The 24,770-nt window shown below is 47.3% G+C and overlaps 1 protein-coding gene across 1 annotated transcript; it reads left to right on the top strand.

Annotated features, from left to right (window-relative positions):
- The first annotated feature begins 1,054 nt into the window (after positions 1-1,054).
- Positions 1,055-24,274, top strand: C1qtnf2 (C1q and TNF related 2). Its single transcript, XM_003473333.4, has 3 exons — positions 1,055-1,215; positions 18,437-18,689; positions 23,484-24,274. The coding sequence occupies exons 2-3, from the start codon at positions 18,446-18,448 to the stop codon at positions 24,095-24,097; spliced, it is 858 nt and encodes a 285-aa protein (XP_003473381.1). The 5' UTR covers positions 1,055-1,215; positions 18,437-18,445; the 3' UTR covers positions 24,098-24,274.
- The last annotated feature ends 496 nt before the right edge of the window (positions 24,275-24,770 follow it).

Below are 24,770 nucleotides of genomic sequence, written 5' to 3'. Positions count from 1 at the left end.
GTAATACAGTTATTATTCTCCCTACTTTTCAGAAAAGAAAACATGGTCTACGAGGTTCACTGACTTGTCTGGGGTGGGGGGCACCATTAGAATTCAAAGGTCTCTGTATCTGCATTAAGATTCAGACTGTAGACTTTGCATCGTGTACCAGCTGCTGACCAGATGCTCTGACAGCTCTGTGAAACATTGGCAGCTGGTGGAAGAGACCAGAAGGAGGGGGAAGAAGGAAAAACCCAACTTCTGATGATTTTTTTTCCCTTCCATGTCTGCCTGCCACCTAAAAAGGATCTCTCTGCTTGCAACACCCGGAAGCCGAGACCTCTGATACATCTTGCTTCTCCCAGTGACTGGAGACCAATGCAGGGTGTTAGTGAGGCCAGGAAAGCGTCACTTTACCAGGGGAGAAAGATGAGCCGTGGCATACAGCGACACCTACCTTCACTATACATGTGTGCACACAACCCTAGGAAATCTACGCCAAGGCACGCACACCTATCAGAGCAGGAACAACTGCACGCTTAACTGATGCCACACAGAACGCATGCACATTTCCGCAGGTGTTTGGGCACACTCATGTACACAACTAAACATGCACCAGTGCACAGGTATCCAGCCACTATCAGATACACTCGGCGTGAAGTGCACTCTGGTTCCACACCAAGCTGCAGCAGCTGTCAATATTCGCACACTTTTGTGCACACACAGGTCCTGATTCATCTTCGGACCTATGCACACGCATGCTGCCTACTATGCAGCATGCAACGGATTCACAACTAAGCTCAAGCACGTGCACACTCGGCACAGGGGAATGTTCTCTTGTTAACAGCTGTCAGTGCCTCTGCACACCCTCAGATCCACTACAGATAAACGTGTAAGGCCACTCGGGGGAGATATTAGGACACACGCCTACTCAGGAAGGCACAGATATAACACTGTGCTGCACAAAACCCTCGAATACACTGCCAAGTCCTACACATGGAGAGACGCAGTGACACGCCTGCAGCTTTCTCCAAACCGATACAAAAAAGGGAGCGAGGAGCTCCGGCCGTCCCACGTGACACGGTGGGGGAGGCCCCGGCCCTTGACGGGATGGGAAAACTATGCCTGGGGCCAGCGCAGGGCTGGGGCAGCCGCTGAGGGAGGCGGGGACGCGGAGTGCCACAGAGCGCTTCCTCTGCAGCTCCGGACGTCCCTGGACTAGGCTGGGCTCCGAAGGTGAGTGTCCTGCGCCGCGGTGGGGGAGAAGCAGAGGTGCTGGGGGCACTGCGGGAGGGCAAGGCAGAAGGGGGGTTGCTGCGGGCGGCCACTCACTTTGCACTGGGCAGCCCTTCTTTGCTGTCGCCAGACCTCAGCTGCACAAGGTAACACGAGTTAACATTCCTGAAGGCCTCTGCGTAGTCGCAGACGCCTCGCCAGGGAATGACCCCGCGCTGGAGTAAACAGTCCCTCGAAAGAGAGACTGGGCTAGGCTGCTGGCTAGGAGCCGAACCGTTGGAGTCCACTACCTGGGCTGATAATCCCAGTTAGCTTTCATTGCGTGCCTTGTCTCGTTGGCTCCTCAGGAGACTTTTCAACTACACTGTCCAGATGGGCCCACCGAGCTGGAGGTAGAAAGGACACTCAGAGATGTGCCCCAGTTCTTGCCAACTCGTTTCCTTCCCTTTTTCCTCACACTCCTCTCTCCAAGGATTGTCTTCATCTACTTTGATCTTGTTTCTCTTGTTTGTCTTCATCTACTTTGATCTTGTTTCTCCGTCCCCATGGCTGCTGCCCCATCCCAGAGTCTTGTCTCTCAGCCACATCCCATCCCTACTGCCCTGAGCCCTTTTACACCCTCACCTCTGCTTTTGATTTTTGTTTTTGTCGTTTTTAGCGCTGGGGCTTGAGCCTGGACTAGAAAGGCTCTGTGCACTGAGTTACACTACCAGCTCTTCCTCTGCTCTTGGAGCACAGACAGATCCCTTAGAACCTTCCTGACTTCTCCTCCATGGGCTGTCTCCAGAGACCCTGTGTTCTCACCGTGCTGACCCAGCAGCAGTGTCAGTGACAGTGTCCCGCACAGTGTCCTGTCCAGTGAAGCCTGGCATGTAGTTAGCACTCCTGTTTCTGCCCCCCAACAGCGTGGGATCATTGTCACCCAGGAACAATGTCCATGCCTCTGCTTTCAGCTACCAGGTCCTGAGTCTCCACCCCACAACCCTTTCAGACCATCACAGTGACCATCTTGACCCATCACTCACACCGCAGGCAGGTGGCTGGCTTCTGCCATCTCCAAGCAATGACAACACCCTGGCCTGTTCAACAATGCTTAAGCCTTAGGGTTCCTTTTTTAAAAAGTTATAAAAATACTAGTGCTCATCATAAAAAATCCAGACATTTCAGAAAGGTGAAAAGTAAAAGTCCTCACACTCCCAAGAAGTAACCCCTTAAACAAGATTTTGTGTCATACACACACACAACACACACACACACACACAGAGAGAGAGAGAGAGAGAGAGAGAGAGAGAGACTTAGAAGTAATTCTCCATATATAATTGTTTACATTCCATTCTGCAACTGGATTGTTTTTCCTCTCAACAAGGTATCTTGAACATGTTTACATATCTGCAAGGATGACCTGCCTTGTTCCTACAATATTCATAGTCTGGCACTGCACAGGTCAATTGAAATTCTCTGCACACATCTTCAGTCGTCTTCAAAGCGGTTCCTGTCCCCCTCGCTGTTCAGTGAGTTCCCCGAGCTGTCACTTTTTGCTTCTCGAATGTTGCCATGCTTTCTGGCCTTACTGCTCCTTCTCCCCTCCTTCCCCCTGCTGATTGAACATTCTCTCCCAGAGTCTCAGTCACCTGCTCCCAAATGTTCACAGTAGGGGAAGAGACATTCACAACTCCCCTCATGAGAACTCCTGCATAAATCAGATTCCTGTTAACCAAGCTCTACTGCCAAATGTCTTTTCAAACCTGTAATCCTTCCCAGATTCGTTCACTTTTATAAATGCCTCTTTCTGTAACACATCCATCATTATCCTATCAGTAACTCCTCTGTGGGCAGAGAGCTCAGAAGGGACCTGAGTGCTGGTCTCCAGTTAGCAAGCCCAGGTTTCTGGGTATGTTTGACTTGTGAATTACAACGTTCCATTTTTCTGGGCTATGTTGTCTTCTGCCAAGTGGAGATGACATCAGCCTCTTAGAACTGTAGGAATAATTAAAGGAGATGAAAACATCAAAACAATGAAGGAAGACGATACAACACAGATAGAAAACCATAGCTTTGTACCCTGGGTCAGAGGCTGCAGTCAGACACCAGCAGGGGCTGTGTGTGATGTGTGTAGACGCACGATAATGGCACTGATAGTGATGACTCCGGCTGCTGAAGAATACAGAACTTGTATTTTAATTCATTTGGGCTACTGCAGAGTGCCACAGATGGGGGACAGACAGTTATTTATGCTTCTAAGGCTGGAGCTCCATGGTAAAGGTGTTGGCATGTGTGACACCCCTCCCTCTGGCTTCCCAATAGCTTCTTATGTGTCTTCACATGGTTGTCCCTTTGTGTATGTTTGTGGCCCCATCTCCACTTTTTACAAGCCCAAAAGTCACGTTGGATTAGAACTTACCCATGCGACTCATTTTACCTTAGTTACCTTTTTAAAACTCCCAAGTCCAATGATAGTCCCATTCTGAGACCCCACAGGTTAGGACTTCCACAGATGAACTTTGGGGAGACAGGATTCAGTCGTGACACCCCATCGCAAGGGGCAGCCAGCTGGTAACCTATAAAAACCCAGGCTCAGTTTTGCCAGAGCTAGCAGGTCTTCAAGAAAAGCTGGGAATTCTTACTTTGATAGAAAATCTCTCAGCTGGAAATGGTGACTCGTGTCTGTAATTCAAGCACTTTGGAGACTGAGGCAGGAGTACCTTGAGTTCAAAGCCAGCCTGAACTGAGAGGAGTCTGGGGGAGGGAAGAGAGGGGTTGTGTGGACTATAGAAAGCCTTGGTGCACATGCTCTGCCTCTGAACAGCAGCAGTGTTACGGGCATATTTTAGAACTTGCCTTCTTCCCATCCCTGGTGATTTCTCTATGTTCAATTGAGATTTTGCTTTTTCCTAAGTCTGCTGAAATTTTCAAACTGTTCTTCCTCTTCTCATCTGAAAATTAATGATTCCATACACTAGGCAGATGGTGATGATGACAGGGATGGAGATGAACCTAATGGCACCTAGCAGTGACTAAGAGTTTCTTTGTGCTTCTTTACATGCATCGTCTCATCAATCTTGCCAGTGCAAAGACATACGTAACAGTCATCCTTTTTAAGAATAAGGCGCTGCCGGTGGAGTAGGTGCCTGCCTGGCAAGCGCCAGCTCATGAGTTCAAATCCCTGTACCTAATAATAATAATAATAAGGAGCTGAGGCTGGAGGAATTAACCAATTTGCTCTTAACAGGGACTAAATAGAACGCCCATAGAGCACACAGTGAGAGTATATACTCTCAACAGCATTTACCACATTGCGTCTCTGCCATAAATGAAATTGGAGCACACTGACCCGGAGCATGGATTCTGGGGTTAGGGTGAATTTAATTGGAAATCTGGGGCGAGCTGGGTCTGTGATCTGCTTAGCAAGATCAAGGCCATCTGTGGACTACACAATGAGACTATGTAAAAAAAAATGTTAAATCCCAAATTTTATTGTGTTAACAATTTCAAATTAAAACAAAAAGAAAAACCAGGATGTGATTTGTGGCTTGCATGAGGCCATTGACTCACCAGTTGGTCATGCTTATCTAGATGTAACTTCCTGGGTAGCAGGGTCAGATCCAGTATCTTTTTAATCCCCCATGGGATTCTTGCACATAACAATCTTAACAAAAAGTTGATTATGGGATGACTAGATTTAAGTCTTACAATTTTTTTTAAAGCAGGGCACACCTACAGAAATCCTGTTATATACACACTTATACTATTACACTAGAAAATAGCATCAACTGCTGTCATACCAAAGCTCAGAAATATTCAGCTCTTCATGTGAACCCAGGTCTGCTTGAGCCTCCACACGTTTTCCCTGATACGCTTTCTGGCTGTGTTCTCACAGTGAATTTATACCAGAATGACACTGTTATTAAGTGTTTGCTGTGTACTGCTCATTGTGTTTATCACACTTGATATTCAAAATTACTCTATAAGAGAAATGAGAACTCTCTAGTTACACAAAGGAGACATTGCTGAAGTCTTCAGGTAATTCAAACTCACCTCCTAAAGTATGCCAGGTGTTATGGCTTGTCCCACTAAAGCTTCCTGTAGTCATAGGTGGGGCTTTTTCAGAGGTGAATGGATCTAGAATATGTGATGCTGGAGATTTCTGATACAATGGTAGGATTAGGGCACTAAGATTAAGGGAGTGCATGCTATCTACCCTAATGGCAGGTATCCTGGGAAAGATGTAAGACACAGAGCTGTGGTCACCCCTCATTGCTTTGCTAACTTCTGCCCACCGTGAAATGTTTCTTCCATGACATCCTCCTGCCTTGGAGTCAGCTGATTATGAACTGAAACCTCTACAAACTGTGAGCTAAATAAATCTTTCCTGATTTAACTTTGGGTGTTGAATATTTTGTCTCAGGAATGAGAAAAATAACTAAGAAAGAATTTGGTATTGGAAGTGGGGCCATTGCTTTGACTATACCTGACCATGCAGTTCAGGAACCTTGAGGAAAGAGTTTGGAAAGATTTGGAGATGCCATCTGAAAAAAATAGAGCTGGAACACCTAAGACTATTTGGTGGGAGACTTTGGTCAGAGCTCAGAAGATCAGAAAGCTGATAGAAATTCTGCTGATAAAGACCAGACTCAGGTTTCTGCTGGGAAAAAGGACTACATAGGTTGTTGGACTCTAGATGATGTGTGTTATGCCTTGGCAAAAAGTTTCTCTGCATTTTGTTCATGTCCAGAGGCTGCCTGAAACTGAGATTAAGGGTGGCAGACTAATTAATCCTGAAGTAGAAATTTCAAAGTAGTCTAATGTTGAGGCAGTGGCCTGGCTTTTGAGCCAGATTTATGGTGAGAATCAAGAGCAAAGAGCCCAGTAAAATGATTCAAAGTGTTGTTTGGTCAGAGAGGAAACCCCAGCAAAGTTGCAGTCTGCAAAGATGGAACAGAGGAAATTGGTTGCTTAAAAAACTAGCAAGAAAAGATCAAATATTTCAGAAGACAACAGAAAAGATGGCCAGAGGATATCACAAGAACCAACAGGATTCCAGCCTTTGCAGTCTCAGAACTGCAAAGATAAAAGACTTTACTTTCATAAGAGAGCCCCAAAACAGTATATTCCAGAATGGCAGGAAAGCTGGCCTAGGGAATTTGTTCCTCAGGATTCCCTTTATAGGCATTTAACCACTATGGCCAAGAGAGAGGAAAGCCTGGCTCTTGCTCCAGCTGGTAGCATCACATGGTACTAATTTTAGGTGCATGCAGAATGCAGGAGTTGTGGGTTCAAAAAGGCTTCCACCCAGATTTCAGAAAAAGGCCAGGCAGTGTGCCCCTGTAAGAGCAGTGTGTTTAGCTATGAGTGTGAAACCAAAGGTGTAGTGGAGAATGCAGAAGTTTGGAGACCAGGAATGTAGATAATTTGAGGAAAACTGCAAGGAGGAATCAGAACGGTCTCAGAGAGAAGCCATGAAAGCTACAACCACCAGCAGGCCATAGGGATTGAGCTTCCCAAGGCCTTTGGAGTTATTTTGCTGCAGATTGCGGGGGAAGCTGAACATGGAACTACAGGACTTAATGTTTGCCCTCCTGGATTTTGGACTTGACTTGGTCTCATTCCTTTGTATGTCCTTATTTGTATGTTTTGGAATGGTAATGTCTGTCATCTGCTATTGAATGTTGGGAGTGTTTAACTTGTTTTTCATTTGTACAGGGACTTACAGCTAAAAGTTTGCCTTAAATCTCAAAGGCAATTTTGGACTTAGACTTTTCAGTAGTGCTGAAAACTGTTAGGATCTGGGCAATTCTTAGAGATGGACAAAATGCCTTTTGCATAAAGGATTGTGCACAACTCTTTGGGGGTCCAAGGGTGGAATGTTACAGCTTATATCTAGATGTCCCTACAAAGCAGTCTTGGGTGGAGCTTTTCCACAGGTGGATGGATCATGTGTGACACTGGGATTGATTCATCTTGCAGAGCTAGGATTAAGGGTGTGAGTTGGATAAGATATAAAGGAAAGAAACTGGGCATGATGGCACACACTTATAATCCCAGCACTCAGGAGGATAAGGTAGGAGGATCCTTGCAAGTTTGAGACCAGCCTGGGGTACAAAGGTCAAGGTCAGTCTAAACTGCGTAGCAAGACCCTGTCTCAAAAAGACCAAAAAAAAAAAAAAGATATAAGAATGAGCTACAATCACCCCTCATCGCTTTGCTATCTTCTACCCACATGAACTGTTGCTCCCCTGTGATGCCTGTCTGCCATGCCACCCTGCCTTGGAAACAGCTGATTATGGACTGAAACCTCTATAAACTGTGAACTAAATAAACCTTCCTTTATTTAACTTTGAATGTTGGGTATTTTGTCTCAGCAACAAGAAAAGTAACTAAGATACCATGAATGCCTGCTTACCTATTAGAATAGTGCTATCGTGTGGTTATAACATAAATGGAGTCTGAAGTTTACAATTCACATTTCTTTCAAGTTGTTGACAAATTTTTCATTTGGAGATTTAGAGTTATTTCTGATTTTATATAGAGAGTGAAACAATACATATTTTTACATCATGCTACTTTGAATTCAAATGATTCAAATAAGACTACACAGTTCTCATTTTACAGATAAGGAAACCAAGGCCAAGAGAGGTTAAATAACTTGCCTAAAGTTGAACAACTAGAAAATGACTCTTAACCACCAGACTAACTCTGTGATCTCTAAGGCTAGACCTGTGTCAGATCATTAGAGTCACCCTGAATGTCCATCAAGGCCTGGCCAAAAGTGATTTTATAGAAAGCTTCAGACCAACCCAAGAAATCAAGAAAATGTAGCCTTTTCTCACCTATGCTCTGCAAAGTTGAGAATTTGTTCTTCCTCAATTCCTAGATCTTCAAGTGTGGCTCCTTCTATACCATTCTGAGGATTCATCTAGCCCCCAAATTTTGTTCCCCTGGTCCTAGCTGGTCCAGCAAATTTTGTTCCTGGCTGGTCCTGGACACTCTTAGGAGAATGTGTTATAAAAAAAAAGAGGAGCACAAGTCCTGTCTTGGTCACATAAGTGGACCAGAATGTCCATATAGCTGCATATTATAGGGCTCACCCTGTTCCTGGAGAGAGCAGCAATCACATCTTTTCTCCCCCAGATCCCCAGTGTCTGCCTCAAAGGTGATGATAACGAACAACGGCTTCATTGGGCATCCGTGTCCCACACCCTGGCACCAAGCAACACACACGCACAGCACACACAATCTCCCATCTGGCCCTTGGCCTTTGATGACATAAGCACTATCACACTGATTCATTTATCTTTGTGTTATATGGCACAAACTGACCAGATGTCTCAAAGGTGTAGGGCAAACGCAATGCCCCATCCTTGCCTCAGAACAGAAGCAGTTGAGTACAAAGGCCAAACTTAGGACACTCTTCCAGTAGAAGTTGACAGAAATACACTCAAACTAACATAAGTGAAACTACCTAATGCTTTTACACTGCTGGCCACATGCCAGGCCTTATTCTAGGAGAATTAAATCCTCATAATGATTTTCTTTAATTTTAGAGGCTAAAGAGCCCAAAGGAAAGAGAATGTGTAACTTGTAAAATGTCTTAGTCTGTTTTAACAAAATAACTGAGATCAAATACTTTATGAAGAATAGAGGTTTAAGCCTAGCATAGTACACATCTGTAATTGCAGAACTGTGGTAGATTGGGAGGCCATTTGAGCCCAGCCTGAGCAATGTGATATACTAGTGAGACCCTGTCTCAAAAAGGAGAGGGCTGGGGGTTTAGCTCAGCAGCACAAGTGGCTGCCTGGCAAGTGCAAGGTCACAAGTTCAATCCTTAGTAACAAAAAATAAAATAAAATAAAAAAGAGGGAGGGGATTGGGGGTGTTGCTCAGCAAAAAGGTTTTGGGTTCAAGCCCCAGTATCACAAACAAACAACAAAGAATACGGGTTTATGTAGCTTATGGTTTTAGAGGCACAGAAGCCCACGAATATGGCACCAGCCACTGGTGAGGGGTTCTTCCTGCATCGTAACATGTAGAGGGCATCACATGTGAGACCAAGATGCTGCCTTGGGCTGCACTTTCTCTTATAAAGCCACCAATGCCATCATGGGGGCCCACCTTCATGACTTCACCTACCCCTAATACTTCCCAAAGGTCTCACCTACAGCTCCCACTGACATATGAATCTGAGGGTTAAGTGTCCAGCACATGACTTTTTGGATTTTGCTTTGTTTTGTTGGGGTTTTTTTGTTTTTTATTTTTGGGGGTTGTTTTGTTTTGTTTTTTGTCTTTTTTTAAGACAGGGGCTCACTATGCAGTTCAGGCTGCTCTTGAGCTCACTCTGTAGCCCAGGCTGGTCTCAAATTTGCAACAATCCTCTTGCCTGATCCTCCTGAGTGCTGGGATTACAGGCATGTGTCACAATGCCCGCCCTCACATGACCTTTTGAAGGACATGCCACAGCAAGCACAGATAGCTAGTCCATGGGATCTGAACTCAGGCAGCTATGTCGAACAAATCTAGTGGCCACTGCATGGCTGTTGACCACTCTGAATGTGGCCAGTTTCAACTGAGAAGTGTCGCAAGTGTAAAATACATCACTGGGTTCCAAAGGCTTAGTATTATTAATTAAAGAATTAAAATGTCACATTAATAATTTCTACAATGATTACATGCTAAAATGATAATTGGGCTAAATAACACTGGAATTAATTTCATCTGCTTCTTTTCACTTTGTAATGAGGCAGTGAGGCCATGTGAAGTGACTTGTGTCATTTCCTGATTGGCTGGTGGCGCTCAAACACTCTCCCCCACCATCTTGGCCTGCCACGTGGAAGCCGGCTCTCTGGAGATGCTGGAACCAGGAATCCAAGCACCCTCTGGCCTCTTCCCTCCCCCTCACGTCCTGCATGACAGCTGTGTCCTTCTCCCTCTCTGTAGTCCTCAGTCTCCACATTGCACAAAACAGCAGCCACAGCTGTGGGCAGGCCCCAAGCTTGATGGCTTTGGCTTGCAGACAGCTGAAGCTCAGCCCTAAGGCTTCCTGGGGCCCAGAAGGGTGGGCCGCACTACCCACCACATTATACGCCATGCTTGTTGACTTGAAAGCACTCCAGTGTATGTTTCAGAAGATCCAATTGTGCCGCTTTAATTCCAAGGCCAATTTCCTGTGTGCTTTTAGGAATGATCGCCGAGACAAAGCCTGCAAGATCCTGGCTTCTGAGTCCTCTCTTTAGGTCATAATTTCTCCTTGGACCTCTTTTTCTTTTTCTTTCAGCAGAGCCAAAATACAGAGAGACAAAGAAACAAAGAAAGAAAATAGCAGATCAATCTTTTTCCCTCGGTGGCCTGCTGCAAGAGGGCTCTGAGACTTCTAATCCTTTGTTATTTGCACACTGGATACTGGAGAGTTTCCATATACGCCCCCATCTTGGAATCCCAGCAAAGGGGGCCCTGCGAGGGCACTGTGCAGAGCTGCAGCCGGCCCTTCGCCTCCATTCAGAGAACCGGAGAAGGCTGCTTCCAATTTGTTTCTTGGAATTTGGAAAGGGCAGGGTGTTTTCCATTATGGAATTCTCACTCCCATGAAAGCGGGTTTTCTGCAAGCTTCATCTGCAAGCAAACTCTGTTATCCCAACACACAGGCTTGTTGCTTTTAACTCCAGGGAAAACTGTCCTGTTGGGTCAGATTGAGGTGACTCCTTCCGCCAGGGTGAGATGTCCCCACGCGAGGAGCTCCTGATGGAGGTCAGGGCCGCTGTCCCTTGGTTCACCTGCAGTGTGTGGCAATTCCGATTTTGAACAGGGCTGTAACTTAGGTGTTTCGTTTTCACATTCATTATCTTACTTAAGTCTCAGAACAGCCCAGTAAGGCAAGTGTCCTTATCCTCATTTTACAGGTGAGGAAGAAGAATTCCAGTTAGATACAATAACATCTCACCATCCCTTGACTAGTAGGTTACAAAGGTACCTAGTGGTTTCTGAATTCAAGGCATTATTTCCCCAGTAGCTTAGTGTAACTTTGTTGTCCAAATATTTTTTGTTTGTTTGTTTGTTTTGTTTTTAGACAAGGACTCACCATGTAGTACAGGCTGACCTTGAGCTTACTTTGTAGTCCAGACTGGTCTCATATTTGCAACAATCCTCCTGCCTCAGCCTCCTGAGTGCTGGCTGGGATTATAGGCATGCATCACCACACGAGGCTAATATTTTGCTTTTGTACTGGAGCTTGAATCCAAGGGGCACTAAACTGCATACCCAGTTGTTTTTGTGACAGGGTCTCATTAAACTGCCCAAACTGACCTTGACTTTGCCTTAGCCTCTCAAATTGCTAGGATTATAGGCCACCTTGGGAGGCTGGTATCTCTTGTGAGTCTGTTGATATTTTAGTAACTATAGGAATGGCTATTTTGCTCAAGACTGTTTAGCAACAATGTGTTGAGAGTGCTGTATGTGGGTACCAGCCGGCTCTGGTGGAACAAGAAGGAGCAACAGCAGAGGCCCTGTTTTCCTGCATTTTGCAGGAGGGATGGACAGTTAGGAAGTCACAATCACAAGTCGGGCCTGGGGCTTTGAAAGGAAGAACAGGTGGTCTGAGCATGGGCAGGTTGGGCCTCTCTGAGAGGAAATGAGAACTGAGGCTAAAGGCAACTCTGGGGGGCTCTGAGGTGAAGACTGCAGGCTTCTGGGGGCCCAACTTCTGAGCTGGTACAGTGTCAGACTGTGTGCTCGATACTTTGAATGCACTGTTGTGTTCCTCCCACAAACTCCATGGTCCGGTGAGTCTGCCTTTATTTCCATTAGACAGTTGAGGAGTTGGGTTTCCCATAGCTCTTCTTCACGCAGGTAAGCATTGTTTGAAACTTCAAATAAAGTAGTTACTGGAGCATAACTTCCATGAGCAGATTTCCAAGGAAACATTCTGCACCCAGGCGTTCAAGGGCCAGACAAGTGTTCGGGACTCTCTACTGGTAGACTCTGTACCAGGAGGACCCAGGAGCTAACATAGCCCCACTTTCACCCTTCACATCACCGCATAGAGTCATGTCGGTGTGACGGGGTGGGGAGAAGCAGAAAGAGAAAGGCTTGTCCCTTGACAGCAGGCTTTGGGCTGCGGCACCCCGGCTCCTAGAACTGGCTTTCCGAGAACGCGTGTCTGTCTGTATGAGTCATTAGCTGCTTTGCTGAGAGGTGAGAAGCCCAGGACTGGGCCAATTAAAGCCAGACCTCAGAACTCAGCCAAGTTTAGCACCTCACGATTCCATTTCTGGGGTGTAACCAGCCAACAGTTTTCCTCTTCAGCCAGGAAACATAATGAACCCTTCCCTATCCAATTCACAACTTTCTGCAGATAGAAAAAGGCAATAAGGTAGTTAGCAGAGCTAGAGCCTACTTTCTGATCAATTGAACAGCTATTTATAGAGCATCTAAAGTATGTGCAAGCCAACACTGCCCTCCCCCAGCCTCAGGGAGCCGGGAAATTCTACATGTAGGAGGTCAAAGAAGGAGAGATGAAGTCTGGCTTGGGTCGGAAAGTTATTTGAGTCAAGGGTACTGGTGCCTTTGGAGTGAGATTGTTTTCTCTATTATGGATGTTTCTGAGCATGTGAGAGCGAACACACGCTCATGCTGCCTTTCCTTTCATTAATCAAGCAACTATTTCTTAAATACTCATTGTACGTGAGAAAGCCAGGTGACCAACTGGGGCCTGTTCTCCAGAGACTTACATTTTAGCAGGAGACTCAGGGGAGCGGTAACCAAAAATACCGGCAAGTTACTGCCAGGGCCAGGAAAGAAAGTAAGATCCATGACCAAAAGGAGAGCTGCAGAAGATGACATCCCGGAGGGCCCGAGGGAAGTGACATTTAAGCTGAAACACCTCAGGATAAACAGCCAGCAAGCCAGAGGGTGGAGCCCTGAGTTACTGAGGCACCCAGGAGGCCAAGAAGCTGCAGGGAGTGAGGAAGAGGGAGGAGCTGAGTGAGGCCAACACAAGGCTGGAGGAGCTGAGTGAGGCCAACACAAGGCTGGAGCCAGGTCATTTAGGGCCTCGAAGGCTGCATGGGGGTTCCGATATTTGCTATTTGCAGCTGCTGGAGGGTCTTGGGGAAGGACGTGGCTGGTTTCTGTGTTAGCCTGTCTCTCTGGCTGGCTGTGGGAGCAGGGAAGGGGTTGGGGGTGGTGAGCACGGCAGGGAAAAGGCTGCTGGTGCAGGATCCACTGAGGGGGCTGACCTGTGTTTTGTGCACCCTCATCGTGTGGCTCAGCCCATGGCATGTCATCCTGAACACTGGGGCTCTGGGGGCATTCAGGGCTTGGCGCCCCTCACCTCAATCTGGTACCTAAGCCAAGTGTGGGCCTCTCAAGGGGCAGAAGGTTTTCCCAAAGCATCCATATACTCAGGGTAGCTTAAGAAGGCAAACACAACATGTCTACATTTTCCAAGTCATGTCGTGTGTGTGTGCTTGTATGTGTAATTATAAAATAAAGCATGAGATATCAAGAGACTTTTCTATTTCTGTGTGCGGCTTGGCATACGCTTCAAGGTCTCTTCTGTAATTCAGGATATTTGAGAGAAAAATCTAAGAAATGCTGACAGAATGGAAAGCATTTGGGCGCTAGGGGCAGCCAAATTCAAGTTCAAATATATAACTTCTGCGACCAGCTAGCTGTGTAAACATGAGCAAATGAGCCCTTCTGAGTCTCGGTTTCCTCTTCCATAAAACGGGAAGAAAAGGGAAAACAAATACAAAACCAGGGAGGAAGGGACAGGGCAGAGCAGAGTAAGGTGTGTGTGATAAAGTCACTTTGCCTCTGTTTCCCCCGAAGGATCTGAGCCTTCCCGAGCTTGTGATTTTAAATTTGAGTCAAAGGCCCTGGAAGTGAACCTGTCTGGAGTCAGTGGGATCTTGGCTCCTCGTTAACCTTCCTGCTCCCCTGCCCCCTTTTCTCAGTGCCAGGTGGCAGGGGGTAGGGTGGGGTAGAGCCCAGGCTATGGCTATTCTGAGCCTTGTTTTTCTTGGAGGTGCGCTGGAGGCCCGGGACGCTCCTCCCTCCCCCTCCAGCTTTGGAAGCCATCTAGTCTCTCCCGTTATTTCCAAAACTGTTCCTGGCTTGAGGTGCTGGGACTTCCCTGGGGATGCAGAGTCTCCACAGTGCCAGTTCTGAGAAAGCCCTTCCTCCTCGTGGGTCCCAAGGCCGCACCCCTACTCCACTCAGGCTGGAGCGTGAGCCAGCCAGCTGTGGTCACGTAGTCCTCTTTGGGGCCAAAGTGGCTCAGTGTTACAGCACTGGCCTAGCACGGCAGAAACAATGTCACTATCTTCTTTCTTTTTTTTTTCAATGTCACTATCTTTTACAAAGAGCAGAGCAGAATGGGGGCAGGTGCGGGGGGCCGACACCTTCTCTGTTTCTTCTGGATTTCTCTTTCCTTAGAGGGAGGATTCTTTCTGCCTCTGACCTGTCTCCCACAGTGAAAATTCTCCACTTCCCCCCACAGTGAAAATTCATGTCCTACTGTGGGAGGCCCATCGGTGATGCCAACCAGCTGTCCTCTCCCAAGCAGGAAAGGGAAGAGAGGCCAATCCTAGGGCCTGGGGAGTGTGTGGACCACAGCTTTCTCCAAGCACCTCTGTGTACCTGGAACTATCATGACGTTTGCTGTACCTGCCTGCCACCTCTTCTAGTGTTTATGCAACCTATTGTGACCAAGTAGGACACTAGAAATATGATCAATGCAATCAAACTGCAACTTTAAATCCCTAGCACGTGGTCTCCCCCAGCTTTACTTTGGCCCCTCTCTGCCCCTTTATGAAAGGGAGTCAGGGAGGAGCTCTCCACCCTCAGGGCACTCACATTTCAGCCTCCATTCAGGAGAACATGCTCCTTCCTGCTCCCTCAGCCAGGGCACCTGTGCCGAGTACTAGTCCGCCGCTTGTATAAACCAGCTTTTCCTCATCCATCTGTCAGTGAACGAGGGACACTTTTGCTGCACCATTTCTTGGCTGTTATGAATAATGCTGCATGGCACACGGGAGTGTTGAAATCTGGGCAAGATCCTGATTCTGACTCTTTGGGGCTTTGCCATCTGATGGCAGTTCTATCTTTAAATTTAATTTTTTGAGGAATTTCCATAGTGTCCTCCATGCCTGCTGTACCATTTTACAGTTCCACTTTTCCTAACTTTTTCTTAATATGATGGTGAAATTTCATTTTATGCTGAGAGGCCTAAGTCTCAAGATTTTTCAATTTTTACACATTCTTTTTAAATTAAACCTACTGATATTGTTAAATTAAAATCAGCCTAAAGCTACCCCTATACCTTAAATCCCTATGAAATTGCAACTTAATATGTAAACAAACTGCCACCTGAGAGCATAGCCTTGTAACAAATAGCTGAGCATCAGCCAATCACAGCAGCTGAGCTTCACCCAATCACAAGCTGCTGACAGCCAGACCACGCCCATGTCAGGTTTAGCCCATATCACACACCCTGCAGGAACCAACCAAGCTGCTTCTGAAGTTGTACCTTTTTTTTTTTTTGGAGACCCAGTCTCACTGTATAGTTCAGATTGGCCTTGAATTCACTGTGTGGTCCAAACTGGCCTCAAACTAACGGCAATCCTGCCTCAGCCTCCTGAGTGCTGTGATTACAGGAAGCACATGCAGCAGTAAATGTTTTCTGTTCACAGCTAGCTTTTTAAACTCCTGGTTTGGAGTGCTGCCTTATTTATGAATTGTTATTTGTTCAAATAAACTTTACTAAATTAAAAAAAAAATACACATACTGTCACTTCCCATCCAAGATTTCCATCCCCTTCCTGGCTTTTCCCTTTCTGTACATTTACTGTATCTACATACTAAATGTTCTGTTTGTATATTTATTGTCTTTCTCAGCACTAAGATGTAAAGTCCAAGACTCTGTGCTTCACAGTTGTGTCCTCAAAGGACACAAGGTGCGTGGTAGACACTTCATGAATCTTTGGTGAATGCCTGTGTGGAGGGGGAGGAACAGGCAAAGCTTGCTATACGCGCGTGCTAGTTGACAGAGATATCAGCAGAGGGATAGAGAGATATGAAACACACACCATCCCCAAGCTGAGGCCTAACCCTAACCCTACTTTAATTGGAATTGAAGAATTTGGGAAAAAAAAAAAAAAAAAAAAAAAAAAAACAGCTTTCTCACTATATGATGTCACTGCATTTTTTTTTAAGAGTTGGGAAGATAAACCAGGCATGGTGATCCACGCCTGTAATCCAAGTACTTGGGAGGCTGAGGCAGGAGGATCCTTGCAAGCTCGAGGCCAGCCTGAACTGCATAGCAAGGCCTGTCTTAAAAAGATAAAAAGGAGCGTGGTTTACACGAGAGGGCAGTGTGGGTACTAAAAGGAATCAAGCAACACAATGGGAAGCTGGGGGATGAGCAGTAGGAACAGCTCCTGAGAGACAGGAGGGCTCCCCAGGGGCTGTTTAAAGCAGGATCTGGTAGTACCTGGCCAGTGGCATCTCTAGCCACTTACCTAAAGAAGCCTCTGAGGGTAAGAACCCGCAAGTGGCTCGCCCCAAGGCGCACCACTGTTGGACATCAGAGCTACAGCTGCAGTGACCAGGAGCGGAGGTAGGGTCAGCTCACTTCCCAGCCTGCCCCCACTCCCCCGGCAGCCACAAAGCATGCATAGTTCCCAGCACTGGACAGAAGGAAGGTTGACAGTCCAGGGGGAGATGTGAACGCAACATTTAAGCAATGTCCTGTCCTGCCACCAGCATCACGGCTACCCCCAGTACTTAGGGCTCTGATTTGGCAGCCAGTGGGAATAGTAAAGCCACTAGTAGCACTACCACTACTACGCCTTCTTTCCTCCTCCTCCTGTTTTTTTTTTTTTTAAGATATAGTCTCTCAGGGCTGGAGATTTAGCTCAGTGGCATAAGCACCTGCCTTGCAAGCACATGGTTGTGAGTTCGATCTCTGGTACTGATTAAAAAAAAAAAAGAAGGAGATATGGTCTCTCCATGTACTTCAGGCTAGCCTTGAATTTATTTATGTAGGCCAGGCTGGCCTTGAACTCACAACCATCCTCCTGCCTCAGTCTCCCGAGTGCTAGGATTACAGCAGTGCACCACCACATCCCATCCCAACCACCTGATTGTTAGGTTCTTCTTTGGCAGTGCTAGGGATCAAACCCAGGGCCTCAGGCATGCTTGGCACACTCTCTACCACTGAGCTATACCTCCAGCCCCATTTGCATTTCCATAAGCCCTCTAGGCAGATCTAATGCACAATCAAGTTTGGAAGCTACGACTCCAGTCCAGCTGTTTGTTGTTCAGATGGGTAACCCAAGGATCAGAGAGGAGAAAGGACCAGCCGGAGGTCTCAAGTCAAGTTACCACTTCCCAGCTCAACCCCCTGGGCGGAAGTCATGCCTGCAATGATGGCTCTCCTCCCTGGTTTCATTCTAGGGGAAAGGATGTTGATCAAAAAGCAGCAAGGGGCCGGGGATCTAGCTTAGTGGGATAAACCCCTGCCTGGCAAGGTCCTGAGTTCTATCACCGGCACCAAAAAAAAAAAAAAAAAAGTAGCATGGACACTATTGAGAGGCGAGGCTTGAAGGGTACCACTGCCCACCTCTCTGAGTCTCCACTTCCCCGCCTGCCTGTGCCATCAGGGTGTTGTGGAGAAGCCTTGGCAGCTGCCTCTCCTAGCCTGCCCGCGTCACGCAGGTGGTTCCCCTTCCCTCAGTCCCTGTGTCCTCCCTTCTCCATTCCTGGGGTCCTCAGTCTCCCTGAGAAGCAGCCAGGTGCAAATCATCCCCTGTAATTCACAGTATTTCTGTGACTTTCAAGTCACGCCACATATCTGAGGGACACCACAGATCACTTCCCTCATCCAGAGCTCCTCCCGGTCATTGGTCCCAGGACAGTTGCCTCTGTCTCCGATTCAGCCTCGTGGGAAGAAGACAGTCTGGTGACAAGTGTCATCCCCATCCAGCCCCTCCTAAGTGTCCTCTGGGTCTGTGACTCAGCTCAGCCAAATCTGTCTTCAAGACAGGAAAACACTGTGAGCTGTGTGCCGTGATGTGAGAAAGGCAAGGGACAGAAACACAGTGGGACAGCCCCAACTGTCACCACCACCTCCTCTGCCTTTTCCTCGTCCTCCTCCTCCAGATGCCCTCAGTCTGCCCAGGAGGCCGGGCCATGGCCACACTCACCTGCCACAGCTCTCTCTCTCCCACAGGCGACCACGATGATCCCCTGGGTGCTCCTGGCATGTGCCCTCCCCTGTGCTGCCGACCCACTGCTTGCTGCCTACGCCCGCAGAGACTTCCAGAAGGGCTCCCCTCAACTGGTCTGCAGCCTGCCTGGCCCCCAGGGCCCCCCAGGACCCCCAGGAGCCCCAGGCCCCTCGGGAACGGTGGGAAGAATGGGCTTTCCTGGCAAAGATGGCCAGGATGGCCAGGACGGGGACCGGGGTGACAACGGCGAGGAAGGTAAGAGCCTGCGTCTATCCCTGTTCCCACCTGCAGCTGATAGCACCCAGCCCACAGGGGGCTTATGTAGCTAATAAAGGAGTATGAATCTCTTTCTTTATTAAATAAATGACTGATTCTTTAAAAACAGGGCAATGCATTCCAAAAGGAAAAGAGAGTATCAGATCTCATGTTCCTGCCTCTGAATTCTAAGCAATTTTTCTTCGCAAATCTCCTGAAACACTATTCAAAACCCCTTTGGGTGCAAGTGATAAAAACTGTTTATAATCTCAGATGGAACTGATTGGAGCTGGGCTTCAGGAATGGCTAAATCCAGGAACTCCAATATCTTTGTCAGGGTTGTGCTTCTTTCTCCTCAAAGGCTGGGAGTTCTTAAATGGCAACAGGTGGGTTCAAGACCGTACCTCATGGCTTTATCCACACTGCGCATCTCTGGATGATTGATTCTCCGGGTCCACACTCAAAAGTATCCCGGATACGTACACTTTGATCACCGAGAGGAAGTGCCGCCATTTGCCAGGACTGGATTTTTGTGAGTGTATGGTGAGGGCGTCTGGTCATTGTGATTGACAGCCTCACTGGGATGCCTTAAAGCAGAAAAGCAACTCCCCAAGAAAAGTGCCAAGCTGACAGTGAACAGATTGATACTGTCTGTAGACCCTTTAGCTTTACATTCCTCACATTTCTGAACTTTTACCCCAGAATTTAAGTGTTACCATTCTCAAATGTATATTTTAATCAATAGGGAAATTAAATATGGTGCTGGGGACCAAGCCTAGAGCCTGACACGTACTTGCTAAGCGTATGCGGTGCCACCGAGCTACACCCTCAGCCCTAATAGTGCCTCTAATTTGCATGGTATTGTAACGCAGACAAAGCACTTTGGGGTAAGTTGCTCATCTGATCATCAATATCATCCTGAAAGGAGATATTCTTATCAGCCCACGTTAGTAATGAGGAAACTGGGAGTTAAAGTGATTGACAAAAGCTGCAAGGACTTGAGCTTTGGGAACAGACTCGGATACTTATTTTGGCAAATGTCTTTACCTCCCTCGAACCTCAGTTTCCTCATCTCTTGCCAGGGCTAACGACGGCCTCCACCTCACTGGGTGGTGGTGAACACCGTGAGAAACGCGTCTCACATTAGCCACCCCTTAGCTGATTTCCTGAGCTTTCAAATCTGGGAGTAGGCTCCAGACCCAGGCTTCTCCTGCCACACGGAACTAATTCTCCAGAGCACCTGCTTCCCAGGAAAATAACCGAGAGTGAGGACAATGGCTTGGACTCAGGGTCCTGCAGCAGCCAGGCACTGGATGTCATGGTGTTCCATTCCCACCAGGGGAGTGGCCCCAGGACCAGGCAGGTGCTCCAGCGGGCTTGCTTGGGGCCATGAGTGCCATGCTGTGAGTTCTTGCTGAGGAAGAAGTCACATTGGGAGGGAGACAGAGTCCTGACGCGTGAAACCCAGATGAAGTTACGATCATGTCTGACCACTCCCATATGCAGCAAACCCATATGCAGAAAGGCCTTGGAAAGTAGGGCTGGGGATACAGCTCAGCAACACAGCACCTGCCTGGCAAGTGTGAGGTTGTGAGTTAGGTTCCTGGTACAAAAAAAAGAAAGAAAATTCAGTGTTTCCTGGAGATTCTTAAAAAGGGAATCAAGAAGGAAACATAAGCCAGACACGGTGGCACATGCACTTGAGAGGCTGAGGCAGGAGAATCACAATTTTTGAAGCCAGTTCAGGCTACCTATGCAGATCTTGCCTTAAAAAAAACAAAGCTAGGTATGGTGGTGCTTGCTTATAATCCCAGCACTTGGGAGGCTGAGGCAGGAAGATTGCAGCAATTTTGAGACCTTGTCTCAAAATGAATGAATAAATGAATCTGTTAAAAAAAAAAAAAAAAAAAAAAAAAGAATCCCAACACAAAATCATGGTCAACCTCCCTGGCAAGGTTCCTTACCTCCACTCTTCTGGAAAAACACGCCAAGCCAAAATGATTCCTCTGTTCCTTCTGCTCTAGGCTCCTTCTCCCACCTTGTTTCTTTTCACTCTATCAAGAACAGCTTTGTGACTTTCTTTTTGTGTGTGTGTGACTTTCTTGATTTTATTTTTTTATTCTTCTTTTTCTGTTTTCTCCTCTTTGGTACTGGAGATTGAGCCCAAGGCCTCAGCTACCCCCAGAACATCATCTACTCCTAAGCTACAACTTGAGCTCCCTTCTTCTTTGTGTACTTACTTTTGGCTTCTGTTTTGTTTTGATTTTTTTTTATCGGTACCGGGCATCGAACTCACGACTGCCTGCTTGCAAGGCAGGCGCTTATGCCGCTGAGCTAAATCCCCAGCCACTTGTTTTGATTTTTGCGACAGGGTCTTGCTCTATAGTCCAGGCTGGCTTGGACTCACAGTGATCTTCTGCCTCAGCCTCCTGAGCGCTGGGATTACAGGCCTGCATATCACATGTGTTTTTCCCCCCAGGGGTGCAAAAATACAGTCTGATATCACATTCAAACAATGCAAAGAAAGCAGAATCCTGCTTAGTCACCCTCTCTCCTCGTCTCTCCTCCTTTAGATGGAACCACCGTTAACTGGTTACTTGTGTATCCTTCCTGGCCTTTGCTTATGTAATTATTCACACCCTTACATCATTTCTAGGTGTATGGCAATACCAGGCATTGCCGGGCCCTTGACATAAGCAATCTGTTCCTGCAAATTGGATTTTCACTGAGAAAATGTTTCTTGGAAATCTATTTCCCAATTTTTTTTTTTTTTTTTTTTTTTTTTTGTCTTTTTAGGATAGGATCTCACCATGCAGTTCAGGCTGGCCTTGAATTCACTTTGTAGCTCAGGCTGGTCTCAAACTCTTAACAATCCTCCTGCCTCAGCCTCCCAATTATTATTTAAAATAGAAAAGATGTACATGTATTACACGCTAACTCTAAACCCCAAGACGCGGTGAGGTGCCTGCCTATGTAACAAAGCACCTTGTCAAGATGTAAAATGCCTGCAACATTTCTTCCTTGATCACTGTCATGGTCGTTTTCTTGTTGCTGGACACAGTACCTGACACCCACACCCTAAAGGAAGGGAGGTTTACTTCGCTTGTGACTACCATCCAGGGCCGGCTCTGAGCACACACGGCACGGCCAATGGCACAGAAGAAGGCAGCTGCTCGTGGAAAGGAAGCCAAAGGACGGTGCTGGGAGGTCACACCCCCAGTGACTGGAGGCCCACCAGGCCAGCCCCAAGAGCACACCTAGCTATGAGCTCTCGTGGGTTAACCCACTGACGAGTCCTGCACCCCACCTTTGAACACACAAGGTTCTGGGGGCCATCTAGATCCAAGTCATAACAACCTCACGGTTCAAGTGGTTGTCACAAGCAGTGGCCTTGGGTCCAGTGATGCGAGGATGCCCAGCAGCAGCAGCCACCCTGCTGCTCAGGGAGCCTCAGCCTCTACACTCAGTTCTGCCATTCCTCCAGTGTACGCCTGTATTTAGATGTAGCTCAAATTTTTATTTATTTTTTTAAATGCATCGAGCAACCATAACTATAAATCTTTGTTTTCAATATACTCACTGGCCAAAAATGTTGTATTAACAGAAAAATATATTGTATGAAATACTTACATTGAAAAACCAGAGGCGTCTTGCAGGAAATCATTACTGTGGGAGAAATGTCCTGCAGGGTATGCCAGCTCATATTTAGCTAGTATTTCCCCTAAGCCAGGCATCGTCCTGTGCACTAAATGTTTTTTGAGTTTTTGGTTTTGTTTTGTTTGTGTTGGCGAGACAGGGTTTCACTATGCAGTTCAGGCTGGCCTTGAACTCACAGTAATCCTCCTGCCTCAGCTTTCCAAGTGCTAGGATTACAGGCATGTGCCACCACACCTGGCTGACTAAATGGGCACTGAGCATTTAGCGTTGTAGTTTTCCTTTTAAAACCCAAGATCCTGCCACTGGGCCTTTCCTCTTAGCATACTTTAGAGATAGTTTCCTATAGGATATAAAAATATAATTCGATTTTTAAATGTCTATATAGAATTCTACAGTATGAGTGGCCATAATTTTCTAATCACTTCCTTTTGGATAGGGCATTTGTTTATTTTTTTTCCTGCTATTATAAGCAGTACTACAATGAAACCTCTATACGTGGGGCTGGGGATTTAGCTCAGCGGCATAAGCACCTGCCTTGCAAGCAGGCAGTTGTGAGTTCGATCCCCGGTACCGATAAAAAGACAAAAGACAAAAAAAAAAAAAAAAAAAAGAAACCTCTATATGTGCTCCTGCGCACCAGGCAGGGATCTTAGCAGAGTATTTTGAAGCTTTTTCCAGTTATCCTCTCAATCCACTGCCAGAACAGCCCCCTGAAGGCCCTAGCACACAAACCAGGAGCTCCTTCAGGAGTAGGGAGAAAGAAAGTGAATTGCTGTGTTGCTCTTTTTGCTCTGATTCACAAAGGTTTGGGAAGGCATTACCATGAGACCAGGTACACATCCAGGTTACACCATCAGGATTTGCCCCATTTCTGTTTGTTTGTTTGCTCTCTGTCTGTCTGTCTATCTCTCTCCAAGATCTTGCCATGTAGCCCAGACCTTCTCACAATCCTCCCACCTCAGCCTCCTGAGTGCTGGAGTTAAAGTTTATGGCAAAGGCTCCCAGCTAAGATTTGCATCACTTCCATGGTTCTCCAAAGCCCTCTTGGTCTTCCTATTTCCCGGGGGCTCCTACTAAGAAGGGAAAAGCCAAGGCCTATGAGGAATCCTCCGTAACACCCTCTGCTCTGTCTTCCAGGTCCACCTGGCCGGACAGGAAACCGGGGAAAGCAAGGACCAAAGGGCAAAGCTGGGGCCATCGGGCTGGCTGGCCCTCGTGGTCCCAAGGGGGTCAGTGGTACCCCTGGGAAGCATGGCACACCAGGCAAGAAGGGGCCCAAGGGCAAGAAGGGGGAGCCAGGCCTGCCGGGCCCCTGCAGCTGCGGTAGTGGCCGGCCCAAGTCGGCTTTCTCAGTGGCGGTGACCAAGAGCTACCCTCGGGAGAGACTGCCCATCAAGTTTGATAAGATTCTGATGAATGAGGGTGGCCACTACAACTCCTCCAGTGGCAAGTTCATCTGCGGTGTGCCGGGCATCTACTACTTCACCTACGACATCACCCTGGCCAACAAGCACCTGGCCATCGGCCTCGTGCACAACGGCCAGTACCGCATCCGGACCTTCGACGCCAACACTGGCAACCACGACGTGGCCTCGGGCTCCACCATCCTGGCTCTCAAGCAGGGGGACGAGGTCTGGCTGCAGATCTTCTACTCAGAGCAGAATGGGCTCTTCTACGACCCTTACTGGACCGACAGCCTCTTCACAGGCTTCCTTATCTATGCTGACCAGGACAACCCCAACGAGCTATAGACTGGCCAGTGTGTGGCCTCCGGGCAGGGACCAGCCTTCTGGACTGGTGCTAACAGAGCAAGAGCCCTGAACTGTCATGTCACTGGGGCTGGGAGCCTCGGAAGCTACTACCCTCAGGCTGACCTCCTTGGCTGCTTTTTAGGTTTTCCATCATTAAATCCAAGTGTTTTTAACTCATCTGTTTACTTCCTCAGTCACTATCTTAGTGTCTGCCTTGCAGCAGGGATTACGCTGCACCTATCTGCAAACAACAGCAGAGGGCAGGTTCTTGTCTGCATCGGGCTTGTATTCCAGGAGGACAGACAGTGTACAAATCAGCAATCAGTGTAACTCAAGGGTAGAAATAGACCTGCCAGGGTTGAGAGTAGTGGAAATAACAGGAGACAGGGAAGAGGCTGACATTCTTTCAAAAAGTCCATCTTTTTAAGCTTAGTATAGAGGCCACAGATTCTAAGTAGACCATTGAATGAATATGTATTATTGATGCGAACACCAGATCAAGAACCAGCTTCTATCCTCCTCTCCCAAGGAGCTAAGGCTCCTCCAAGCCCGTACACATGCTCCTGCACTAACACTCAGGTTACGTCCTAAAAAACCCCAGTAAACTGAATGCGCACACAAACCGAAACACCGGCAACCTGAGGAGCACCCAGCACACCTTAGAAGCACAGCA

The sequence above is a fragment of the Cavia porcellus genome, unplaced genomic scaffold (genome assembly GCF_034190915.1).
Source record: "Cavia porcellus strain 051 isolate PalLab524CR breed Dunkin Hartley unplaced genomic scaffold, mCavPor4.1 scaffold_19, whole genome shotgun sequence".
Lineage (NCBI taxonomy): Eukaryota > Metazoa > Chordata > Mammalia > Rodentia > Caviidae > Cavia > Cavia porcellus.
Note: the sequence above shows the minus strand (reverse complement) of the source record. Positions and strands in the feature narration are given on the sequence as shown.